This window comes from Agrilus planipennis, unplaced genomic scaffold, assembly GCF_000699045.2.
Source record: "Agrilus planipennis isolate EAB-ADULT unplaced genomic scaffold, Apla_2.0 scaffold88, whole genome shotgun sequence".
Lineage (NCBI taxonomy): Eukaryota > Metazoa > Arthropoda > Insecta > Coleoptera > Buprestidae > Agrilus > Agrilus planipennis.
Window position 1 is genome coordinate 230568 of NW_020438872.1, and position 21169 is coordinate 251736.

Below are 21169 nucleotides of genomic sequence, written 5' to 3' on the forward strand. Positions count from 1 at the left end.
CTACTAAAACAACCGATGCTTTTGACGTCTTCACCTTGCAACATTATGCAGTTAATTTTTGCCGTAACAATGGGAGGCAATTGGAAATTAATTAATTTGGATGCAACCGGAACAACAAATTATCTGCAGTGGTATCCCTCCTAGATTTGGTTGGTTTGCTCATCACACTGGTAGACTTTAGAACGCGACTTTCTACAATTAATTAAGGTGAGAATACTAAATTTATGTTATTGTGCATCAATATGACTTTGTAGTTTTTATTTTCCACAGAGTAAATTGATATTTATCATTGATGTATATATGGAGTTTATCTATCTATGAAGTTTATCTATCTATGGATTTTTTTTAACCTTTTTCTGTTGTCTATGTTTGCATTTACGTCGTGTTATTTGACGTTAAATATGTCGTGATCTATGCAGATCTATGGTTTTGATGTAAAGTTGTTTGTTTATTTTTTAATTCAGCTATTTCACTTGCTTTTTGGTGCGATTTTATTTTTGTTTCTTAATTATAAGTGTAATTAATATGTTTTTTGTCCATTTCTGCAGGTTATACAATAAATGAGAGAGAATTAATGTTCAGTATGGTTATACTGAAACAGCCCATGTCTTTGTGGTCTTTCCTGGATTATATTCTTGATTTGCTGTTTTGTCTTCGACTTGTAACATCATGCAGTTAATTTTGGACCCATGAGCGAGTGCAACTGGATATTTATTTGAATTCCACTGAAATAAGAAATTCTCTGCTGCAGTATTTCTCCTTGACTTGGTTTGTTTTTCACACCTGTAAACTTTGGAGTGTTACGTTCTATAATTAATGAAGGTGAGGATACTTCATATAATTAATTTTAATTGCTCTTTATTAATCTGTTTGCCACCGTATCTGTTTCAGATCGACGTTGGAGAAGACAAAGATGACCCAATAGTTGAAATTGTTCTTTGGTTTGATTGATTCATATTCTATTATTATTCTTCGTATTTGCCCACAGCATAAATTAAATTGACAAAACTTTTATAAAGTTTATATCTTGACACAGACATCAGGTGGCCACGTCGCCATTTTTAATGTTTTGTTGTTTTATTCGTTTTTGACTGGTTTTTTATTACGTGTTTTTGTTTTACTTCATGTTTCATTTGTTTAATACGAGTGTTTAATTCTTTTTTTTTTATCTATTTTNACTCCATATATACATCAACGATAAATATTAATTTATTCTGTGGAAAACAAAAACTGACAAGTGATATTGATGCAGATTAACCTCAATTCATACTCTTGACAATAGCTAATTGTTAACAGAAATTTCATAACAGTTTAATAAAGACCAATTAATATTGATCAAGTTATGTATTCTCACCTTAATTAATTGTAGAAAGTGGCGTTCTAGAGTCTACCACTGTGATGAGCAAATCAACCAAATCTAGGTGGGATACTACGCCAGATAATTTGTAGTTCCGGTAGCATCAAAATTAAATAGTTAGGACTAAATTATTTAATAGATATCTGTTACGCAAAAAATTTAAAAATGTAACCCTTTTCACGTTTCTCCATTACTCTCAAATAAGTCAAAATATATGCGGAAAATTGATAAAAAAAAAAAAAGAATTACAATACTCGTATTACACAAATGAAACATGAAGTAAAACAAAAACACGTAATAAAAAACCAGTCAAAAACGAATAAAACAACAAAACATTAAAAATGGCGACGTGGCCACCTGATGTCTGTGTCAAGATATAAACTTTAAAAGTTTTGTCAATTTAATTTATGCTGTGGGCAAATACGAAGAATAATAATAGAATATGAATCAATCAAACCAAAGAACTATTTCAACTACTGGGTCATCTTTGTCTTCTCCAACGTCGATCTGAAACAGATACGGTGGCAAACAGGTTAATAAAGAGCAATTAAAATTAATTATATCAAGTATCCTCACCTTAATTAATTATAGAACGTAACATTCCAAAGTTTACAGGTGTGAAAAGTAAACCAACTCAAGGAGGAATACTGTAGCAGAGAATTTCTTATTTCAGTGGAATTCAAATAAATATCCAGTTGCACCCGCTCATGGGTCGAAAATTTAAAAATTTAATCCATTTCACTTTTCTCCCTTACTCTCAAATAAAAGTCAAAATATATGCTGAAAATAGATTAAAAAAAAAGAATTAAACACTCGTATTAAACAAATGAAACATGAAGTAAAACAAAAACACGTAATAAAAAACCAGTCAAAAACGAATAAAACAACAAAACATTAAAAATGGCGACGTGGCCACCTGATGTCTGTGTCAAGATATAAACTTTAAGTTTTATCAATTTAATTTATGCTGTGGGCAAATACGAAGAATAATAATAGCATATGATCAATCAAACCAAACAACTATTTCAACTACAGCGACATCTTTGTCTTCTCCAACGTCGATCTGAAACAGATACGGTGGCAAATAGATCAATAAAGAGCAACTAAAATTAATTATATCAAGTATCCTCACCTTAATTAATGATAGAACGTAACATTCCAAAGTTTACAGGTGTGAAAAGTAAACCAACTCGAGGAGGAATACTGTAGCAGAGAATTTCTTATTTCAGTGGAATTCAAATAAATATCCAGTTGCACTCGCTCATGGGTCGAAAATTAACTGTATGATGTTACAAGGCGAAGACGAAACAGNTCAACGTTTACATGTGTGGAATGAAAACCAAATTCAGAAAGGATACCCATGCAGACATCCCATGTAGTCATCGTTAGGGTTAAAATTAACTTTCCAATCTCCCCCATTTGTTAACCAATCTGTAGAAAGAAACGAAAAAAATATTAACTACTTTTAACCAATAATATTTTGAAAGTGACTGCTAAAATAATAAACACACAATGTACCTTTAGTAATAAGCCAAATAAACAACTGTTATGATATTTCATCCTTATCACATTTCTTCTGACTATTAAATTAAAGTCAAAAATAAAAATACAGTCAGTTCATACTGCAGTTTAAAAAAGATTAAATGGTTTATCCCTTGTATTAAGCTAACATTCACACATTCTGCATCCGACATTTCTGGAATGTTGTTTAAAATCTCTCTATTGAAAGTGTTACAAATGTATAACTACTATTTTTAATTGATACTGTTACTTACCAATCCGTCTCATAGTTTCATAAATCTTTCCTTTAGCAATAACACACTGTTTCTGTTCCAAATGTAAAAAAGGCACCTTCACGCTCTCCTCAGGACTTCAGCTACTTCTACTATCTGGAGTGAATGAGGAACCAATGTCGCATAATACATGGCATCCCGAGTTTTTATTCTTTGTACTCTTGACTGTATTAAATTCTGTGTAGTGTACCGTAGTGTTGATAATTCATTTCCACAAATTAACAAGTAATGTCTTTATTGCGGAAAAAAGCGCTTTTACAATTTCTTGGGATACTGCTACTTTCTGGAGAAGAGAACTCCTACAATCAATGGTAATATTTGAAATGCTTCTAAAAAGCAAACAGTAATGTACTACAATATCTACAAATAATTTTGTTTCTGACCTCACAGACATAAGTAAATGCAGGTAGTTGCCCATCACGTTTAATGTTAATGATCCACTTTTTTTGTCTTTCTTCATTTTCTTTACCCTGTGGTAGTAAAAATAGTCGTGTACCCTTTTCAGATCGCTCTGAACAACTTGGAACACAACAACAAAACATTATTACAACAATAATAACTTCTCAAACAAATAAAAATCTCACACGAGCTCTAATGTACACAACATCTAAGCAAAATGTAATACTATTATCTATGATGTAATAAATACGACCTCCTTTACAGCATTTGTTAGACTTGTAGCGCCATCACAACGCCATTATGTTAAACTGCTCATGTAAACAAACACGACATTCCTTAGGTGTGGGTGGATTTCGTGGTGTCTCAATAACCCCCAAAACTGTGAAAGTAAAAACAATACAATAAAATTAGTTAAATTAAAAATAGCAAAAAAATGATATTATATCAGGATAAGTCATAAATAAGAAAGATCTGAAACTATTTCTAAGCTTATTCTGATACCTTCAGTTTCAATTGCATCCTATTTCGGCGTACTACAATTACGGCAGCGTACAAGCAGTTAGAGCTATAACCGTAGATAATAGATATACAAAGGGCTATAACCATACTTTGCAAGACAACTACCTGAAAATATAAAAGTAATGTTTTTATAAACAGTTATGGGAAATGTGGACACTAAAATATTTTCAATAATTGTGAATTATCTAAAAGTTAACTAGATGGTTAATTAGTTTCTATTTGTGGTTTTGAAAATCGTGGAGTGATTATTACATCTCAGGCTCTACTTTGTGATATAAAATTTCTATATTTTCCCAAACGAACTAACTTAAACAGAAGTATATATTTATAAGGTGCAAGAATACTAGATTAAAGAAGTAAAACAGGCGATTAATTGTGATCTCTGAACGTCAACAATGAACAAGTATTGTGTTTTAGGTTATAAACCATTTAATTTGAATATGCAACATGCAAGGATTACCAAGAAATATGAATAAGTGGGATATAAACGATGTGTGTAACACAATTTCCAGAAGTCATAAAATTTACCAGCATTTTGATTGGTTGCTTAATGCTTATGTTCTGGTAGCATGTTTAAATATGTTTTGCAAAACATACATAATTCTTGTTTTGTTAAAGGACTTTTTTACTGAAAATCATTGGATAAAGTTACCAAGAAGTTGGAAGGAATATTTAGAAAAAATTGAGCCAGAAGACATGAGTAATATGTTAAACCTAAATGAAGATTTACATTGGTACGAAACATTGAATGAATTTAAATTTAAAATTAAGTATTAATGGTATTTTCAGCAATATAGTAATACCTTTATCATTGTTGACTTTACGTGCTATAGTTAGAAAGTATCATATAAATAGAAAGCCAAAGACTATACAAATAAATAGTGCAAGTAACTTTTATTTAAATGAATTTCTGAAGAATATTGAAATAGGAAAGTCATTTTGGAAACATGTCAAACAAAAGAAAAAACATGAAATCAAAAAAATGGCTGAAGTAACTTCTTTAGCACACCAACAGCTAACATTTTAATTTAATTTGCTTTCAGTGTTGTTATCAGGTGGCTATAAATACTAGTTGTTTTAATGTGATTGATATTGGATCAGGTTTGGGGCATTTAAGCCGTCTGTTATCATTTGGATATGGTCTCCGAGTATGTTCTGTTGATGCACAATCTCAGCTAATTAACCAGGCAAGGTTGTCTGTTGTTATTTATTAGGTATTAATATTGTTATAAATACCAATCATTTTAGGAAATTGGATGAAGAATTTGAAAAAAATCTCAAGAATAATTTAATATGTATTGAAAATAGAAAGCCTTTTCATATAAATATGAAAATTGAAGAAGTTTCAGATATATCTAAAATTTTAAAGGTACATACTTGCTTAAATTTCATTTATTTCTAAAACTGCTGTATTTAAGATTATAGGCTCAAAAGAAATATTCAGTTCTGATTCCAAAAATAAATTACAATTTGGAATTGTCGGATTGCATCCATGTGGCGATTTGGGCACAACTTTACTAAAAATGTTCAATGATTGCCCTCATGTGCGTTTTATTAATATCGTAAGCTGCTGCTATATGAAACTGTCAACAACGGAGTATGTTTACTTTTCAATAATTTTAAAAATTAAAAGTGTGAAACTATCCTACAGAGTACTATTCTTTTTGTAGTAATAATTTACCTGAATGTAAAATCGGATTTCCGTTAAGTAATTATTGTTTAAAAAAAAAATACACATTATCATATTATTCTCGAGAAATAGCCTGTCACGCAATAGAAATGTATACAAAACGACTTAAGGAAGGACATTATTGGAAACTAAAAATTCACGCTTACAGAGCAACTATAGAGAAATTAATAACAAAAAAATGGCCTTACTTAAAGCATTCGCCACTGGGTAATGTGAAGTACACTGAAGACCTAACGTTTGAAGAGTATGTATGATACTTATTTTTATGCACACAACACTTCACTTATTTTCTTTTTTCCAGATATTGCAGTAAAGCATTATCAAAGTTAAATATGACATTAAACTTTTCAGAAAATAGTAAAGAAGAAACTGAGAAAGATCTGTCTCAGTGGAAAAACGTCGTTATGTTTTATTCTTTGCGTTTGTTATTGGCGCCGTTAATAGAGTCACTAATTCTCCTTGATCGATTACTATATATTCTAGAACATGGTACCTATTCAAAATTGTAGTCTGCAGTGAGTAATATTACTGATAATTATTTTTTTAGATGCCTATGCTACACTCGTGCCTCTTTTTGATCCGCTATTATCTCCCAGAAACTGTGTTCTAAGTGCCTACAAAAAAACCGACTAATCGCAAGGAAAACTGCCCATATCCATGTAAAGAATGAAATTACTAATGAGTAGAGTAATTGTGTCTTTAAAAGTATCTTAAACAACTTCTGTTGCTATTATTGTTTAAAATAAAGTTTATTGGTGTATAAAAAGAATATTAATTTAAGAAAAACTAATTTTAATTGATAAAACAATTAATATCAATTTGATAAAATATATTATGAATTTCATTTCATTTCTCTCGTGTCGTATATACTATTTACTATTGTACAACATATATGTATTATATGCATCTTTACACGTGTATTACACTAATTTTACATACACAAAATAGCAAACATCTACTTAAACAAAACCGCAAGTAAAGTTTTTCTAATTTAAAAATCTATCAAATTACAAAAATCATTTACAGTTAAGTAAATTGTAACCAAGACACAACATGATTTGGCAGTTTTCTGTTTTTAAAATCACATACAAAAGATGGGAGAACGGATGTTTCTGTATATCTATATACCTACATATTTTTTAATTTTGAAGTCTAGAGTGTATTTATCATTTAAAACGTTAGATAATTTTGAAATCTGCTGTATCGATTATTAAGTTATTAAATTAAAGTGATAAATAATTTCGAATTGGAAAATATTGTAAATTATTTTATGATACCTGGAATTAAATTGGGACAGTAAAGGACAAATAGTCCTCATGCTTGGAAGATGACATCTTCGAATTAATAACACGTTTTTGGAGGTGGCCCACATTATTCTTCTCGTAGTTGATTTTTTGGTTGTGTAGTATCAAATATTCGTTTTTGGGTGCCCTTCCCAAGCATCTTTTTCATTTTGACGTTGAATACGTTTCTTCTCTAAAATTAAATTTATTCTATAAATCATAAGCTCTTCCCCCCTATCAGTCACTGTGAGCACCAGTGCTTCGAGTGGTCGAAATTCACTTTTGTGAACAATTTTTTTAATCACTTTCTTTGTGTTAAAAATTGTTTAAAAAATCAAATCTAAAGGAACTGTTTGTAAATTGGTATGCAACACATCGTACACTCTCGATAAGAAATTGCCAATACTAACTACGTAATACTACTTTGCCCTGTGCTGACCGCACTCATAATTTCTTTTAGATATAATATCAATAATACTAATTTTTTAATATAAATTGACCATTTTATTACCTCTGGCGTCTTTTAGCGCTTTTTTTTCTTTCTCCATGTCTTCTTTGCTAATTGCAACTTTAGTTCCCAAATAGTTATTAATAAGACGACGCGCAGTTTGCATGCTGGTGGCAGGTCTTCGCATTGCAGGCTTTAAATCTATTTTATTAGCAACTCTCTTTGATAAGGGGCTTGCTTCAGTCAAGGGTCTTGATTTTATAATTCCCTTATCGTACTTTAAAGCCACTCTTGCTGAAATGATTTATGAAAACCCTATTAGTTTAGTCTAAAATGTTATCATGAAACATAATATTAACTCTTCAGATTTTGTTTTAAGTAAAAAGTACCTTGTGCAGGTGTGCTAAAAACAAGTAGTGCATGTGTATCATCACACCACTTCACGTATACTGGATTTGCTTGGAAATCACTGTAAAGTTGTATAATATCTTGAGTTTTAAATGATTCTGGAAAATCATACACTTCTACAACATGATCCAAGTCTTCCATTTTCTTATCAATATAATTTAGAGGACTTTTGGAAGAACTGTTACTGCAATTAGAATCCTAAAATAACAAAAAAATAATACTTTTTTGTAACAATCAAACAACAAATACAATATTAAAATATATACAACTCACACTGCGTTTTTCATTCTTATCTTCATCTTCACTATTTTGTAAAGTATTTTCCCAACTGATGAACTGTTCTTTACTTTTATTACCTTTCGAATTTTGATTTGGTTGTGTTAGCATTGGAATTTCTGAATTTTGCTTCTTGTTTATAAGAAGAACATTATCATTCTCATTGTAGTCGATAAAAGATCGAGATTTTCTGTTTATTTTTACGATTGCACGTTCCATTTGTTCCTTTTCTCTATCAACATCATAGTCATTTTTACTGCAGGAACAATTATCCTCTAAATTCAAAGACAGTTCTTTATCTCTTCTTATAAAATCTACATTATTATCATTGCTCATTATTAGTTCAGAATTACTTTTTTCAACTACAAAAAAAACAGCATAAATTATTAAATTTACATTATTTTGTCTTTTTTAACCTTTTTCTTCACATTCAGAGTTCCTAGATAGGCTAATAGTTTTTATGTCTTCATAAAGTTTATCTACTTGCTGTAAGTGGAATATAAATACATACAGTTACCATTTTATGTATTAATAAAATTATTAACTATATAGACTTACTTGCTGTGATAAACTGTTTTTAGTAGTTAATAAATTGTTTTCTGCATTACTATGGTCAAAGTCATTCATAATATCACTTTTAAATTTATCTGATAACTCTTTTGGACAGCTGGAGTTAGAAGATGTTTCATTTTCACCAATTTTCCTATAAACAAAAAGTTTACTTCATACTGTACTCAATAAAATATTAAATAAACATACTTTATATTACGACAAGCAGGAGGCACATATAGCAATTGACTTGGTCTTGTTCTTCTCTTATTCATGACTGATTTGAGTAATTATTTGAAAACCATTTATTATTTGCTGTTCAGTTAATTTAAATGCAAGTTAACTTTAAAGCCCCTCGTTTCATTTAAACCACAGTAGCAGCACCTTAATCTATGAATTTATACACTAAAAATAGAAAGAACTATGAGTAAAAACACACAATATTACCTTTTGTTATTACAGAAATGCAACAGTAAACTGGAAAAGGTTCTGGTTAGAGATTTTTCAAAAATTCTTCAGAAAGTAAATTTAAAATACTTCAAGATCACACACCCGCATTAAAGATTGAAAGTGAAATGAAAGTAAAAGCAACAATTTTACGTAACACGTTAACTTTCTCTTTTCTTCCGCAGTCTATACTTTAATTTATACAATGGTAATCCTTCATTAACCTTAGTTCTGAAACACTTATTTCACAGTTTCTTTGGCTCTCGTTGCACTTTATAGGGTATTAACTGTAACTTATCATATATTCCGATATTTTTCAACAAACATTCTATTTGTAGGTATATTTAATTAATATTAATAATTTTTTATACTATACAGATACTACAATCACAATAACGTGTAAAAAGTAAAATTACCTATGACCAATAGGTGTATGAATCATCCATTCATAAAATATTACAATTCTAACAGGAAAACTTCTGCATACAATATGCATACAAAAACATGTAAGTGATAACAATAAAGTTTTTCAAAGACCTATACACCTCACGATTTCTTTTTTTGGCAAAAATTGGGGGAACCTCCCTGCCTCTTTTAATTATTATTAGACGTGTTTGTCATGACAATGAGCTACATAATTTCACTATTATGAGTCAGCCAAAGAAAGAAAAATAATAAATTTGTGAAAATACTTTTTCTCTGCAAACATATAAAATTGTAATGCCCAAAATACAATATATAAATCTTCAATGGACTAATGTATGATTATATGTATTAAATACATTATTTAATGATAAAAATGCTGGAAATTTCTTTGATTTCTATACAGGTTTAACAATGCATAAGCAAAATGTAATATCAGTGAAATTAATACTGGTTGTGTTATAAACTATTTAGCATCTTTAAATTTAACTAGGGAGATGTTAGTAATTAAAAATTGACTTACAACGGTGAATTGTTCCTGTATTTCAGCTCGTTCTTCGCGAGTTAACCTCGCAAAGTCCGTGGAAGCCATGTTTCTTCGTCAATTAACCGAACACTTGACACAAACTAAAGTTACAAACATTCCATACGCGGACAAAAAGTTGAGATTAACCGTTCTCCCCCGCTTTGGCGAAAATACGAACAATACTAATGCCTCAATAACTATAAAAATACTTTAAAAAGTCCGAAAAACCGAATATTAAAAACAGAACTTAATAAACAATGTGGAATGCAATCGCAGTACAGGGTAATACTAATACATACATAGCGTACACACAAACATTGCATACCAAACCCTACATGTTCGCCGACGTTGCCAGGTTCTTTAGATGAAATGTCCCACGCCTTAAGAAATATTTGATAAATTAAAAAAAGGCGAAAAAAATTTTAAACATTCATCTGTGCCTATCGTTTTTGATTTGTGCATTCCATTTGAAACATTTTAATATTAAATATGTAGCATTATGAGTACAAAAACACACTTTAGGAATACCTATTTTAAATTCAATTTGAAAATTACCTATAAATTAGGGTAGTCACATACTTTCTCGTTTATATATTCATGGTTTATTACCACTATTCCCATATATGATTATATGTGTATATATCTTATCTAATTTACTAATTTATCACTATTTAACATATTTAAACAAAATTAATATTAAGAAAGTTATGGTGTCGCCATCCAGCGGATAGAAGCTGAACTAAATTGATCTTGGACCATATACTACTGCAAGTATTCTGCTGTTAAAGAAATATGGAGGAACAAAATTTCATTTCACTCACATTCTGCATATGAATGGGGCACATACACATACAGACAGAAACAAAAAACCTAGTGTAGGTAATGGATACAAATGAAACAACAGTTATGCTATATTTTCAAACTACCTCCAGTAGTACATGTTCCGAGCCTTCAGTTCAGCTTCCCAACACCAGATGGTTAATGCACTGTATTTTGTTCATTGTTATGTATTTATTACTTGCATACAAAATCATACAGTACAGCGCAGGTTGAATTTTTAACGTAATGGCAATATTTAAATGTAAATAGAATAGTGAATACACAGTCTGTGTTTTATGATGATATTCAAACAATAGTATCTGTAAACCATTAAATATATGTTGAAGTGTAAATGTGTTAGATGCATTGTACCTATGTACCTTAGAAAACATACTGGAACGTACATACATATATAAGTGACGAATTTATGCTTCAGTCGTCTCTAATTTAATTATAGAAGGAAGCACACACCAACTAAACACTCTGCAATAGACACGGAAACAGCGTATTAAAGGAGACATAATATAGTTGCTATTTACTTGTCTGTAACCTAAAAGTGTTTGCAGGTGGGGTCAATCGTGATATTTCCATTAATTATGTGGATGCCAACTCATGTCCAGGTTGTAGGTAGTTATAGAAATTGTTTTTAACAAGTTCCATTGCTTTTTAGACAGTTCCACTAATTTATTAATTGCAGTACACCGAGCTACGGGATTACTAACCAAAGGTAAAAATAATACAAATGACTGTTTCGTCACAATAGCTTTAGGAAAAACAAAGTATCAAACATCAATAAAAGAAAAGGCATTCAGTGTTGTTGAGTGGCATGAAGAATGTGAACTGTAAGTGGTTACTAAAGATACATTTAAATAGATTTAGAAGTGACCTTTGTGTTGTAGACCAATACCTGACCAAGGCAATAGGGCAGAAATTGTTTTAACAGTCTTACACCGAAATTTTCTTGGAGTAGATGAATTTTTAGGTAGAGTTGCAGTTCCTTTAAATGAACTTGATGTGTATGAAAGGCCAAAAGGAAGATGGTACATGTTACAAAGTAAACCAGGTAAATAATAATAGTGATTAAACAAACGAATATTAAATAAATAATATTGATTTTAAGGACAAGAAAGTAAGGGTAAAGCAAGAGGACAGTTGGAAGTAAAAATAGCCTTTATTGTAAAAGCTGGAAGTCTAACAGATTTAAGTAAAAAAGAGAAACATAAGTCTTCCATTTTTCCCTTATCTCAAGTGGCTCAGTCAGTTGGAGGAAGTTTGCTAAGTATTGGAAGTTTGGAAAAAAGAAAGGGTATTAAAAAAATCGCTAAATCTATAGGATCAAAAATGCATTTAAAGGGCAAGAAAAAGGCAGCAGATGATGAATCCAGTTCAATGGGAAGTGTTGTTAGTTTGCAACAAAATGCTGTTCCCTTTAAGAGTAAACAAACACGAGAAGATGCTGATCCAGGAGTTGTTAGTGAAGATGAAGATGAATTTGCTGTAATTGAGTAACTTCTGTTTGTTTTTCCTTTGGTTTTATTTAGTTTTTATATTTTTAGTTTGATGAATTATCTCACAAAAGCTCAAGTGGTTCTCTTAATTATTTACACAATCGCTCAGTAGCTAATGGTTCTTTAGAAAATTTGCCTGGTCATGAAAACATACAGAAAAATGGAAATACAAAATCAGAACAACAAATAAAAGATGAATGGGAACTGAAATTAGGCCTAACTAAGCAAAACAAAAGTAATAACTTGAAAGTCTTGGGTTTTAGTAACTCATTTTATAAATTACCGACAGCAAAATTGTATAATTTTAAAGGGGCATTATGAAAGAGTAGTATTTTAGTCAAAATTGTTGATTTCTTTACTTATATTACTAAATTTGGTATATCATTATATGATAGATAAACGAGAAATAAAACGATTTTAGATTCGAAACTTACTACAAGTGAGTCATTTAATAAATTGTGGGATTCTCCGAAGTTCTCCCCAAGGATAGAAGAAGAAGATGAGAAAATAACTACTGCTGCATTCACTGAAGAGGTACCTAAAAAAGAAGAAAAGGAAACAATGCTGACCAAATTTAAAAATATTATGAAAGGTAAATGAAGTACATAATAAATGTGTACTATTCTATTTACAATTTACTTTTAGACAAAGATGAAGTTAAAAATGTAAAATTGAGTCACAGTTCTGACGAGCGAATTATTATTGGTGGAGAAAATGATTCCAGAGCCACAGTAACAAACACACGAATTTCTGCGGAGTTGCTACAAAAGTTCGATGGCAGAAATCGAGAAGTATGCAAAAAAAAAACTAATTTAGATGCTAGATATATTTTGTAATATTTTTAGGACCTTATACTGATAATAAACGAGCTACAGAGCGAGTTAGAACATCAAAAACGAAAAAACAAAGACCTTGAAGACTACCTCGATGAATTATTATTAAAAGTGATGGAAACTACACCAAGGATTTTACAAAACCCATATGCTGATTGCAGAATGGCCCATACTCAAGTTAAATAGTTGTATTTGTTATTATTATTCGTAAAAAAAAAACATTGTTATTGCTAAATAATCATAAACACTCTTGTATTACCATTTTTGGGCGTAATAGTAATAATTATGTTTGATATTTTTCAGTTATTGGTTTTGGTTTGTTTCACAATTTATATACAACATATGAATTAACATATTGTAAATTCTAAACTACATAATATATATATGNACAAACGTAACACTTTGGTGTAGTATGCATAGATTACTGTACACTTATCTACTCTTGTTTTTTACATATTAATTATCTACAGTGTGTCTCAACCATATAACTTCTTATACATCTTTTTTATATACAGGCTGATTCACGATTTTGAATGAGAAATATGGCTTTTAAAAAATTGTACGAAATCCAGAATTGTTTAAAATTATTTTCAAACATACAGCGAGTAATAACACTTTGGTGTAGTATGCATAGATTACTGTACACTTATCTACTCTTGTTTTTTACATATTAATTATCTACAGTGTGTCTCAACCATATAACTTCTTATACATCTTTTTTATATACAGGCTGATTCACGATTTTGAATGAGAAATATGGCTTTTAAAAAATTGTACGAAATCCAGAATTGTTTAAAATTATTTTCAAACATACAGCGAGTAATAACTAAATAATGCAACACATAAAACCAAATTACCATAACGAGTATTTTTTAACTTAGATCATAATAAATGGAACTAAACATATATTTAAAACAAAAATATGTCGTTCTCCCGCAAAAAATACCTTAACGGGCATTTTCACGAGATAATAAGGGGTATATTTGTATATTTGAAAATGATTTTATGACTATCATCAATATCAAAGCCATAATTGTACAAGAATGATCGTGGACCGCCTTGTATAATAAGCTATTATAATTACATTAATACACATACATACATAAGGTGAAATTTACATAATAATGGTGATTGAATATATATTATATTACAAACTGTATTTTTTTATCTTTTGTACAGCAACTTTCGGGAAAATTTTAACAGATATAATTTAATTTTCATATGCGTTTTTAAACGCAACTAAATTTAACACCGTCATCGCTGGAGTAACAGTTATGGCAGTGCAATTTTTGGTTTCTAACTCTTACATCTGTCCCCATCAAACCGTCGCCCAACTGAACATGACACACGCAACATTTAAAACATTCCATGTGATAAAATAGAGCGAGACTTTCTATTATCATAGCTGCCCCTCGCCCTAAAATATGACTCCATTTAACTAATCATTTCTGACCCTTTAAAGGGAAACTTATAAGACACTGCTGAAGTAAATACGGTCAATTTAATTTATTGTAACTATGTAATTATTTGTTACAGCACGATTTAAAATTCACCATATTTACTCGGCAACAACCTCGACGACTAAAATAGATATACAGGGTGTACAATATTTGATTTTAATTTTACATACCCAATTCAATTCCACAATAAGAACATTTCTTTTTTCCGCTAACGCTTAACAACTGATTTTGAGATTCTTGTAAATGAAGAGGTGATGAATACGATTTAGAAACGCCATGATTAAGATTATGATCATGTGTTAAATATACAAAACGATTACAGTCTTTATTTCCAAGTGTAGGCTGAGGCCTAAAAACAAAGTTTTTAGAATTACCTTAAACTAATGGAATACTGACACCAGTACTTACCACTTTAATATCTACAGTATGTCGCTTTTAGCAAAAGAAGAATAAATTTAGTTCAAAAGCATGTAAGTTGCTTGTTAAATGAGCTTTACTTACTTTTTTATTGATCAATGAAATTGAAATGAAACTATAGTCTAAGAGACATAATAAATAATTCAATCAACAGATTTAATTTAGGAATTAAAATCATTAACAAATTTTATATTAAAAATCGGAACAAAATAGTCTATTAAAAAAGACAAAAAATAAAAATAATATTAACTTCTTAAAATGTACCCAATTCCAACAATCAGAACTTAATTAATTAATTAGTAATAAAAATAAAAGTTATTCACCTTCGCAAAAATTGGCGACGATTTTCGCCAGTTCTATTTTGAAGTCTATGAGTAAGAGTTTCTATTATTGGATCAGGAATATGCTGTTGCTCTGGCCTAGCCGGTAGCTGCCATTTTAGATGTCCTTGATGACCACGGTTCTTCTGATGTTCTTCGATTCTTCTTAATTCCGCTTCCTAAAATAAAATTTGTCAAATAACATCAAAACGAAATGTAATTTTGTCATATATGTAAAACAGAAATTATAAATGCGTAGTTCACCTGAAGCAGCCAATGTTGATTATAATTTTTTGTTTCTGTATTGACTTTTGGTTGAATCCAAATATCATTAGGAATATGTTTTTGTTTTGGAGCAGCACTTAAAGCATGGGCCTCGTGTTTCGAAACTGGTTGCTTTAGTTTCATTTTTCCACCCATATTCGGTGGTTCTACACATTCTATACTGTAACAAAAAATAATTATACATATGACAATAACACAGTAAAATTAAAGAAAAGTCACATATGTCGATTCTTACTAAGCTTGTTTATTCTCGCAGTTGGAAGGATACGCCTCTTTCAAATGGGAAGTGATTGCCGGTCGTGGATAAATCCCTTCCAACTCTGGCATAGATTTACGATATTCCAAAGCATACATAGGGATACTTTCATGTTTCTTAAAACTTAGGTATGGTGTTTGATTTATGTCTGGCATTGATTTGCGATAAGAACAATTGGTAGAGGATGGTTTATACTGATACCATAAACAAAATATAAGCAATAACAATGGGAATAACAAAACTTAATAACACAATAAAATAATCTTAGTTAAAATGCTGATGATAAAACTGTGATACGACGGTGGTAATTAAAAATAAGTAACTTACGTCGTGGTACAGGTCTGGTAAAGATTTTCGATAGTTTTCTGCTGTTGCATATGGGGAGCAAGCGTCTGTGTCACATATGTTTTCCAGTGAGTTTCGGCACTGGCTTCTTGATGGCGAGCCACACTGGGCTAACATATAATTTTGACTTTCCACATGTTTTCGTTCTAACCGATTTAATTCTTGTTCTACTCGCATCACCTATTATTATTATTATTATTAATATTATTGAATTTAAAAGAGGCATAAAATAATAACAATACCTCTAAATCAGTATCACTTAATGTTGAATTACAGTAAGTTGTCGAGCTGCCCGCATCAACAGGATAATACTCGTTACACAAAGGAAAGTTGCGCCTGCGTCTGTAATGGATCGATTCTAAGTCGCCTTTTTCTAAGTTTGTGATGGCTGTTTTTGACTTTTCTTCTTTCTCTACTAATTCGATTATCTCTCGTTCTTTTCTGGTTACTTCATCTTCTTCAGATGTTACACTATTGGTCTGCTGCAAAAAGAATTTTTGCTATTTTTAACATCAAAACTAAAAAGCTTTTCGCGTGCGGTAACAGTAAGTACATGTTAATTATCCATGTAAGAAATACGCAAAAGTTTTTATGTCAATTATTGATCACAATTAGATCTGCTTTAAGTACAATTGATTACGTGACTTTTTCTATTTCTAAAAGTAATTATCTTACCTCACTGTCTTGCCTAAAATGTGCGGATGTCCCGTTGCTACACCACGTGTCGCTAGAGAGCCTTCCGCGCTCACTTTCTAATCCTGAATCCTGGCTTTCTACTTCGCTAATCATCTCCCTACTTCCGTGTAACTTTCTGTACAAGCATTTCTCCATTTGAGATTCTTCCTGAAGAAATCTATTTATATCTGGCGGTCTTTCAATGCTAATATCAGGATCAATTTGATCGTCTGTTGGTTCATCCAGACCCAAAAAACTTGAACGTTTCACGTAAATTTCTTTTTTGATTCTTTTGGTGGAGTTGAATGCTTTTGCTTTCTCTTGATAGTCTTCCTGGTCTAGTGGTGGTGGAGGTGGTGGTTTTTCTTTCGGTGGTTCAACAGCCTTTGGTGGTGCTAGTGGAGAATTAGATAACTCTAATTCGTCGATATAATCCAATATTAGGGGAGTGTTCGTATTGGCGTTTGCATGTGTATCTTTTTCAGATCTATTACTAATGATTGGCTCGACCTTTTTCAAATCGGTGGTTGTTTCTGAGGTTGGAGAGCGCGTCATGACATTTGTAGTCAGTTTCCATTTCCGTTCCAGTTCTAAATCGATTGCGGCTTCTTTTTGAAGTTGTTCTAGAAAATATTTTGTCTTCGCTGTTAGCTCTTTGTTGTTTGTTCTCTTAATTTCGCTATGAGCAGTAGCTATATCGTTTTTTATTTCATTTGGTTCAATATTTTCATTCTTTTGTTCATTTTCGTTATTTAACTCGTGTATCTCTGTTTCAACGTCAAATTTCTGTGAACGATTCAGTGCTGTTGGTGATAAAAAATCACTGTCTTCAACTTCATAAGTGGATTCGTCTGCCTGACTTACAGAACAAGAAACATCTGCGGTGTGTATTCCACTATCTTCCCTATCTGAAGATGCTGTGCCTATTCCGTCTCCAAGAAGAGAAGGATTCGGACTTTCATAAAAACCATTGCTTATGTCATTGGGTGCAATTCTATTACCAGTCTTTTCTAGTAAGTCATCAAGATCTTTGCTGAATACATTTAGTTTGTTCATATAAAGTTCTGTTTCTGGGCTAAAACTTCTTTCAACTCGAGTAGTACGTTCCTCGTGTCTAACGTTTGACTTATCGTTTTGTTTAGTTCTTGACTTTAGATTTTCTTCTTCAACTGATTGAGTTATTGTCTCTGTTTTGATCGTCTTATTATCATTTTCGTCATTCGAAGGGTTATTCCATTTAATCCCTGTGGGGTCTCTTTCAATGTTTCTTGTTAACGATTGTTCTGTACATTTTTCTAAACTTTTCAGCCTCTCTTTGATACTTTGTGAGTTTGCAAAATCTTCGGACAATCTTTTGGATGTTAGCGATTCTAAATGTCCGATTGCTATTGGTTTTTCGACTTCAAATATTTCTTTACGTTTAAATAGAACTCCTTTAGGAATTGGGACGTCAACTTTAGCTATCGGTTTATATTCAGAGGGCTTGTTAAATATGGACTCGTCTATTTTAATTTTAGATTTGATTCGACTTCGATAACCTTCAATAGCGCTTTCGTACGTATACTGTTGCATATTATCTAAACTTGAACTGATTACTTCTTGGTTGCTTTTACCGAATTTGTTGTCATTGTTATTAATAAATTTTGAATCTATAAATGATTCAGACGAAATGGTTTTTGGTTTTTCATTGGACAAACTTATTTGGCTGCTAATTTCATCTTTGATAGTTTTCTCGTTATCGAAATTACACTGAAAATAATTTTTTCGAACATTTTTTTCTTTTTCTAATTGACTGTCTTCTTTTCTTTGTGACTCTTCGTTATCTTCATTATTATTTTGAATACTTTTGTCCTAAAAGACAGAAGATTGACATGGAGTATTTAATAAAAAAAATAACTTTGAAATAATAGTGAAGCATTAAAAAAAAAACACTGGTATTGCTTCACTATAAGTATTTATTTTCTCTTGAAGCAATATTGTAGAGTGAAAGTGAGTGAAGAAACAACCCCAGCATTTTCTGTCACTTATCTTTAAAAAAAAATTCTACTACTCACTGATAATTCAACTTTTTCATGTTCTTCTTTTTTAACTTCTTTTGAAACATCAGTTTGACTTTTACTACTTCCTACATAACTAGTGAAATCTGAGTCTTCATCTTCGTATATCGGCAATTTTAAACGATAACCCCTTTTACTTCTACAAACGCATACACATGAAAAGTATCAATTTTAATTCAATAAAAGTTATCTATTAATATCAAGGAATGTTGGAGCAGCAGAACAGCAGCTTTCCAACAATAGTACATCAGAAATACAGGGATGATAAGGATGAAAAGAATTGTTAACGAGTTCACAGGGGAAGAAATAAAAAAATTAGAAATAATAATTATAGATGATAAACATATCAAGGACAAGGCTGTATAAGTTACCTTTCTTCCAATATTTCGTTAAAGGTCTTACTCTTCTTTCTTCCTTTATCTTGTTCTTCCTGTGTGATCTTTTTCACTTCTACAACCCTTTCAATGATATGTTCTTGGCGTTTTCTTCTGCTACTCTTCCAGTTATCTAAATTCTAGGAAATATAAAAATAATTGAGATTTACTTTGACATTAATTAAAACATAAGACATACTTGCTGCCAGTCTTCTTCATCTTCCTTAAAGTCTTTTCTAACTGATTTAACTAGTTCAACCTTTTTAACCTGTTCTTGAGCCTTCTGAATCAATGGTGGAGGAGCAACTTTTACAAACTGTAAGGGGTTGGTTGCTGGTGTTGGAGGTGGTGGTCGGGTAGTTCTACATTTGCTTGGTAGGTATTGTGTGTTTGAATTCTACAGTACGGAATAAAAAAAAGCAATAAATTACTAATTTTGTTTACAAACTAAATATACTATTCATACGCGTTTGTTAGAGTTTTCCTTTTCATTTTCTTGATACCAACAATCCATATTTTAAATTATGCATAGATTACTGAAACTAAAAGATAATTAATTAATTTCCTGCTATTACCACAGACTTTCTAAATTATAATGATGTAAACGATCTATCTTTGTTTAATTACAAGTTTTTAAAAATACAAACTGAAATGTTTACTTTCTTTTTTTGTAATTTTTGATTAATACATATAATATACCTATTACTAATATAATAAAACTAAAATTTAATTAATCAGGTATTAGATTAGTAAATTTCGGTGATAAAAAAAGGAAACAAAAACGTTATATAATTTCATAAAAATTAACAATATAATGTAATAACTTTTGGTATCAGTAATTATCTTATTTAAATATATTAGATACCTGCAAGTTCTCATATTTTTAATTTAGCATCTTTTGTAAAGAAATGATTCAGATCTGACAAATATAAACAACTATTACTCATTAATCTTTTAATAGAAAAAAGGGAAAAACAAACTGCCATATTAAAGGTTTTAAGTAAAATTAGTAATTTTCTGTAACATGCTGTTGTAGGTTTTTAAAATAACTTTAATTAATAATGACGGAAACAATAAGAAACGATGTAGGTTAACTGTTTCGCAAATGAGTAAGTACCTAATTAATGGAATATCAATTAGGTAGTGTGTAATACTTTCAAAAGCCTTCACATTTTCCTTTAGGAAACCTAATGTACATTCCATCAATAGATTCACTGATAAATATTTGCAAGTTACAATTACGATTGTCATTTAAATTTAGCTGAAACCAATGCTATATTGCACATAGCAAGCATTACTGACTAATAAATATGCTAAAATCTGGAATTTAAGAAAAGTACTAGGAAGGTAGTAACTTACTGTGGCAGGTGAAATTACAGGTATATCCATATAACACTTTAGATAGATTATTTCCCAACAACTAAATATTTATTCGACACTATGTGATTTATTATACACTTATAATTTTCAATCACTTTAGAAAAATAACACATAATGTAACTACTTTTAAATTTTAATAATTGGCACAACACACGCAGCCATCATATTTGCAGTTATTTACGTTCGCACCTTTTCGCTTTATTCGCTCGTGTACTTTCGTAACAACAAATATTTAAATTACGCATGCGCGAACCCTTGCTAAAAACAATTTCACGCAAAATGAACAATTAATATACTATTTACTTTAAAAATTCATTATCAT

General features: G+C 30.6%; 4 protein-coding genes and 1 long non-coding RNA gene across 14 annotated transcripts; 2 read left to right on the plus strand and 3 right to left on the minus strand.

The window, feature by feature from the left end:
* Window positions 1–2675: 2675 nt before the first annotated feature.
* Window positions 2676–4133, minus strand: LOC112905779. 3 transcript variants are annotated; one of them, XR_003232000.1, is made up of 4 exons: window positions 4051–4133; window positions 3534–3928; window positions 3133–3449; window positions 2676–2788 (listed from the first exon to the last, which is right to left on the minus strand). It is a non-coding gene; the product is annotated as an uncharacterized LOC112905779 (long non-coding RNA). The 3 variants fall into 3 exon arrangements; XR_003232002.1 differs by having other exon boundaries at window positions 3133–3479; window positions 3539–3928; window positions 4051–4132; XR_003232001.1 differs by having other exon boundaries at window positions 3133–3479; window positions 4051–4130.
* Window positions 4134–4156: 23 nt separating this feature from the next.
* Window positions 4157–6534, plus strand: LOC108738174 (protein RRNAD1-like). Its single transcript, XM_018471590.2, has 10 exons — window positions 4157–4424; window positions 4486–4632; window positions 4687–4802; window positions 4858–5059; window positions 5112–5260; window positions 5317–5437; window positions 5487–5665; window positions 5739–6002; window positions 6060–6247; window positions 6306–6534. Exons 2-10 carry the CDS (start codon window positions 4516–4518, stop codon window positions 6389–6391), a joined length of 1422 nt encoding a protein of 473 aa, XP_018327092.2. The 5' UTR covers window positions 4157–4424; window positions 4486–4515; the 3' UTR covers window positions 6392–6534.
* A 38-nt stretch (window positions 6535–6572) lies between these two features.
* LOC108738251 (coiled-coil domain-containing protein R3HCC1L) lies at window positions 6573–9551 on the minus strand. Of its 5 annotated transcripts, none has more exons than XM_018471589.1 (8): window positions 9183–9551; window positions 8933–9127; window positions 8732–8876; window positions 8590–8659; window positions 8171–8535; window positions 7879–8095; window positions 7553–7783; window positions 6573–7234 (listed from the first exon to the last, which is right to left on the minus strand). In XM_018471589.1, the coding sequence occupies exons 2-8, from the start codon at window positions 8995–8997 to the stop codon at window positions 7167–7169; spliced, it is 1161 nt and encodes a 386-aa protein (XP_018327091.1). In that variant the 5' UTR covers window positions 8998–9127; window positions 9183–9551; the 3' UTR covers window positions 6573–7166. The 5 variants fall into 5 exon arrangements, with proteins under 5 accessions (XP_018327091.1, XP_018327090.1, XP_018327089.1 ...); XM_018471588.1 differs by having other exon boundaries at window positions 7156–7234; window positions 9394–9551; XM_018471587.1 differs by having other exon boundaries at window positions 7156–7234; window positions 9328–9551.
* Window positions 9552–11119: 1568 nt separating this feature from the next.
* On the plus strand, window positions 11120–13660 carry LOC108738250 (rab11 family-interacting protein 2). Its single transcript, XM_018471583.2, has 8 exons — window positions 11120–11564; window positions 11635–11779; window positions 11837–12000; window positions 12058–12434; window positions 12494–12680; window positions 12867–13037; window positions 13091–13236; window positions 13291–13660. The coding sequence occupies exons 1-8, from the start codon at window positions 11534–11536 to the stop codon at window positions 13462–13464; spliced, it is 1395 nt and encodes a 464-aa protein (XP_018327085.1). The 5' UTR covers window positions 11120–11533; the 3' UTR covers window positions 13465–13660.
* A 233-nt stretch (window positions 13661–13893) lies between these two features.
* On the minus strand, window positions 13894–21033 carry LOC108738246 (uncharacterized protein DDB_G0284459). 4 transcript variants are annotated; one of them, XM_018471575.2, is made up of 13 exons: window positions 20827–21033; window positions 19934–20009; window positions 19667–19864; window positions 19465–19607; window positions 19091–19232; window positions 17037–18887; window positions 16604–16840; window positions 16344–16541; window positions 15996–16210; window positions 15740–15920; window positions 15479–15654; window positions 14909–15087; window positions 13894–14695 (listed from the first exon to the last, which is right to left on the minus strand). In XM_018471575.2, exons 2-13 carry the CDS (start codon window positions 19979–19981, stop codon window positions 14508–14510), a joined length of 3756 nt encoding a protein of 1251 aa, XP_018327077.1. In that variant the 5' UTR covers window positions 19982–20009; window positions 20827–21033; the 3' UTR covers window positions 13894–14507. The 4 variants fall into 4 exon arrangements, with proteins under 4 accessions (XP_018327077.1, XP_018327076.1, XP_018327078.1 ...); XM_018471574.1 differs by having other exon boundaries at window positions 16604–16843; window positions 20827–21031; XM_018471577.2 differs by lacking the exon at window positions 13894–14695 and adding an exon at window positions 15147–15170 and having other exon boundaries at window positions 15053–15087; window positions 16604–16843; window positions 20827–21031.
* Between the last annotated feature and the right edge of the window lie 136 nt (window positions 21034–21169).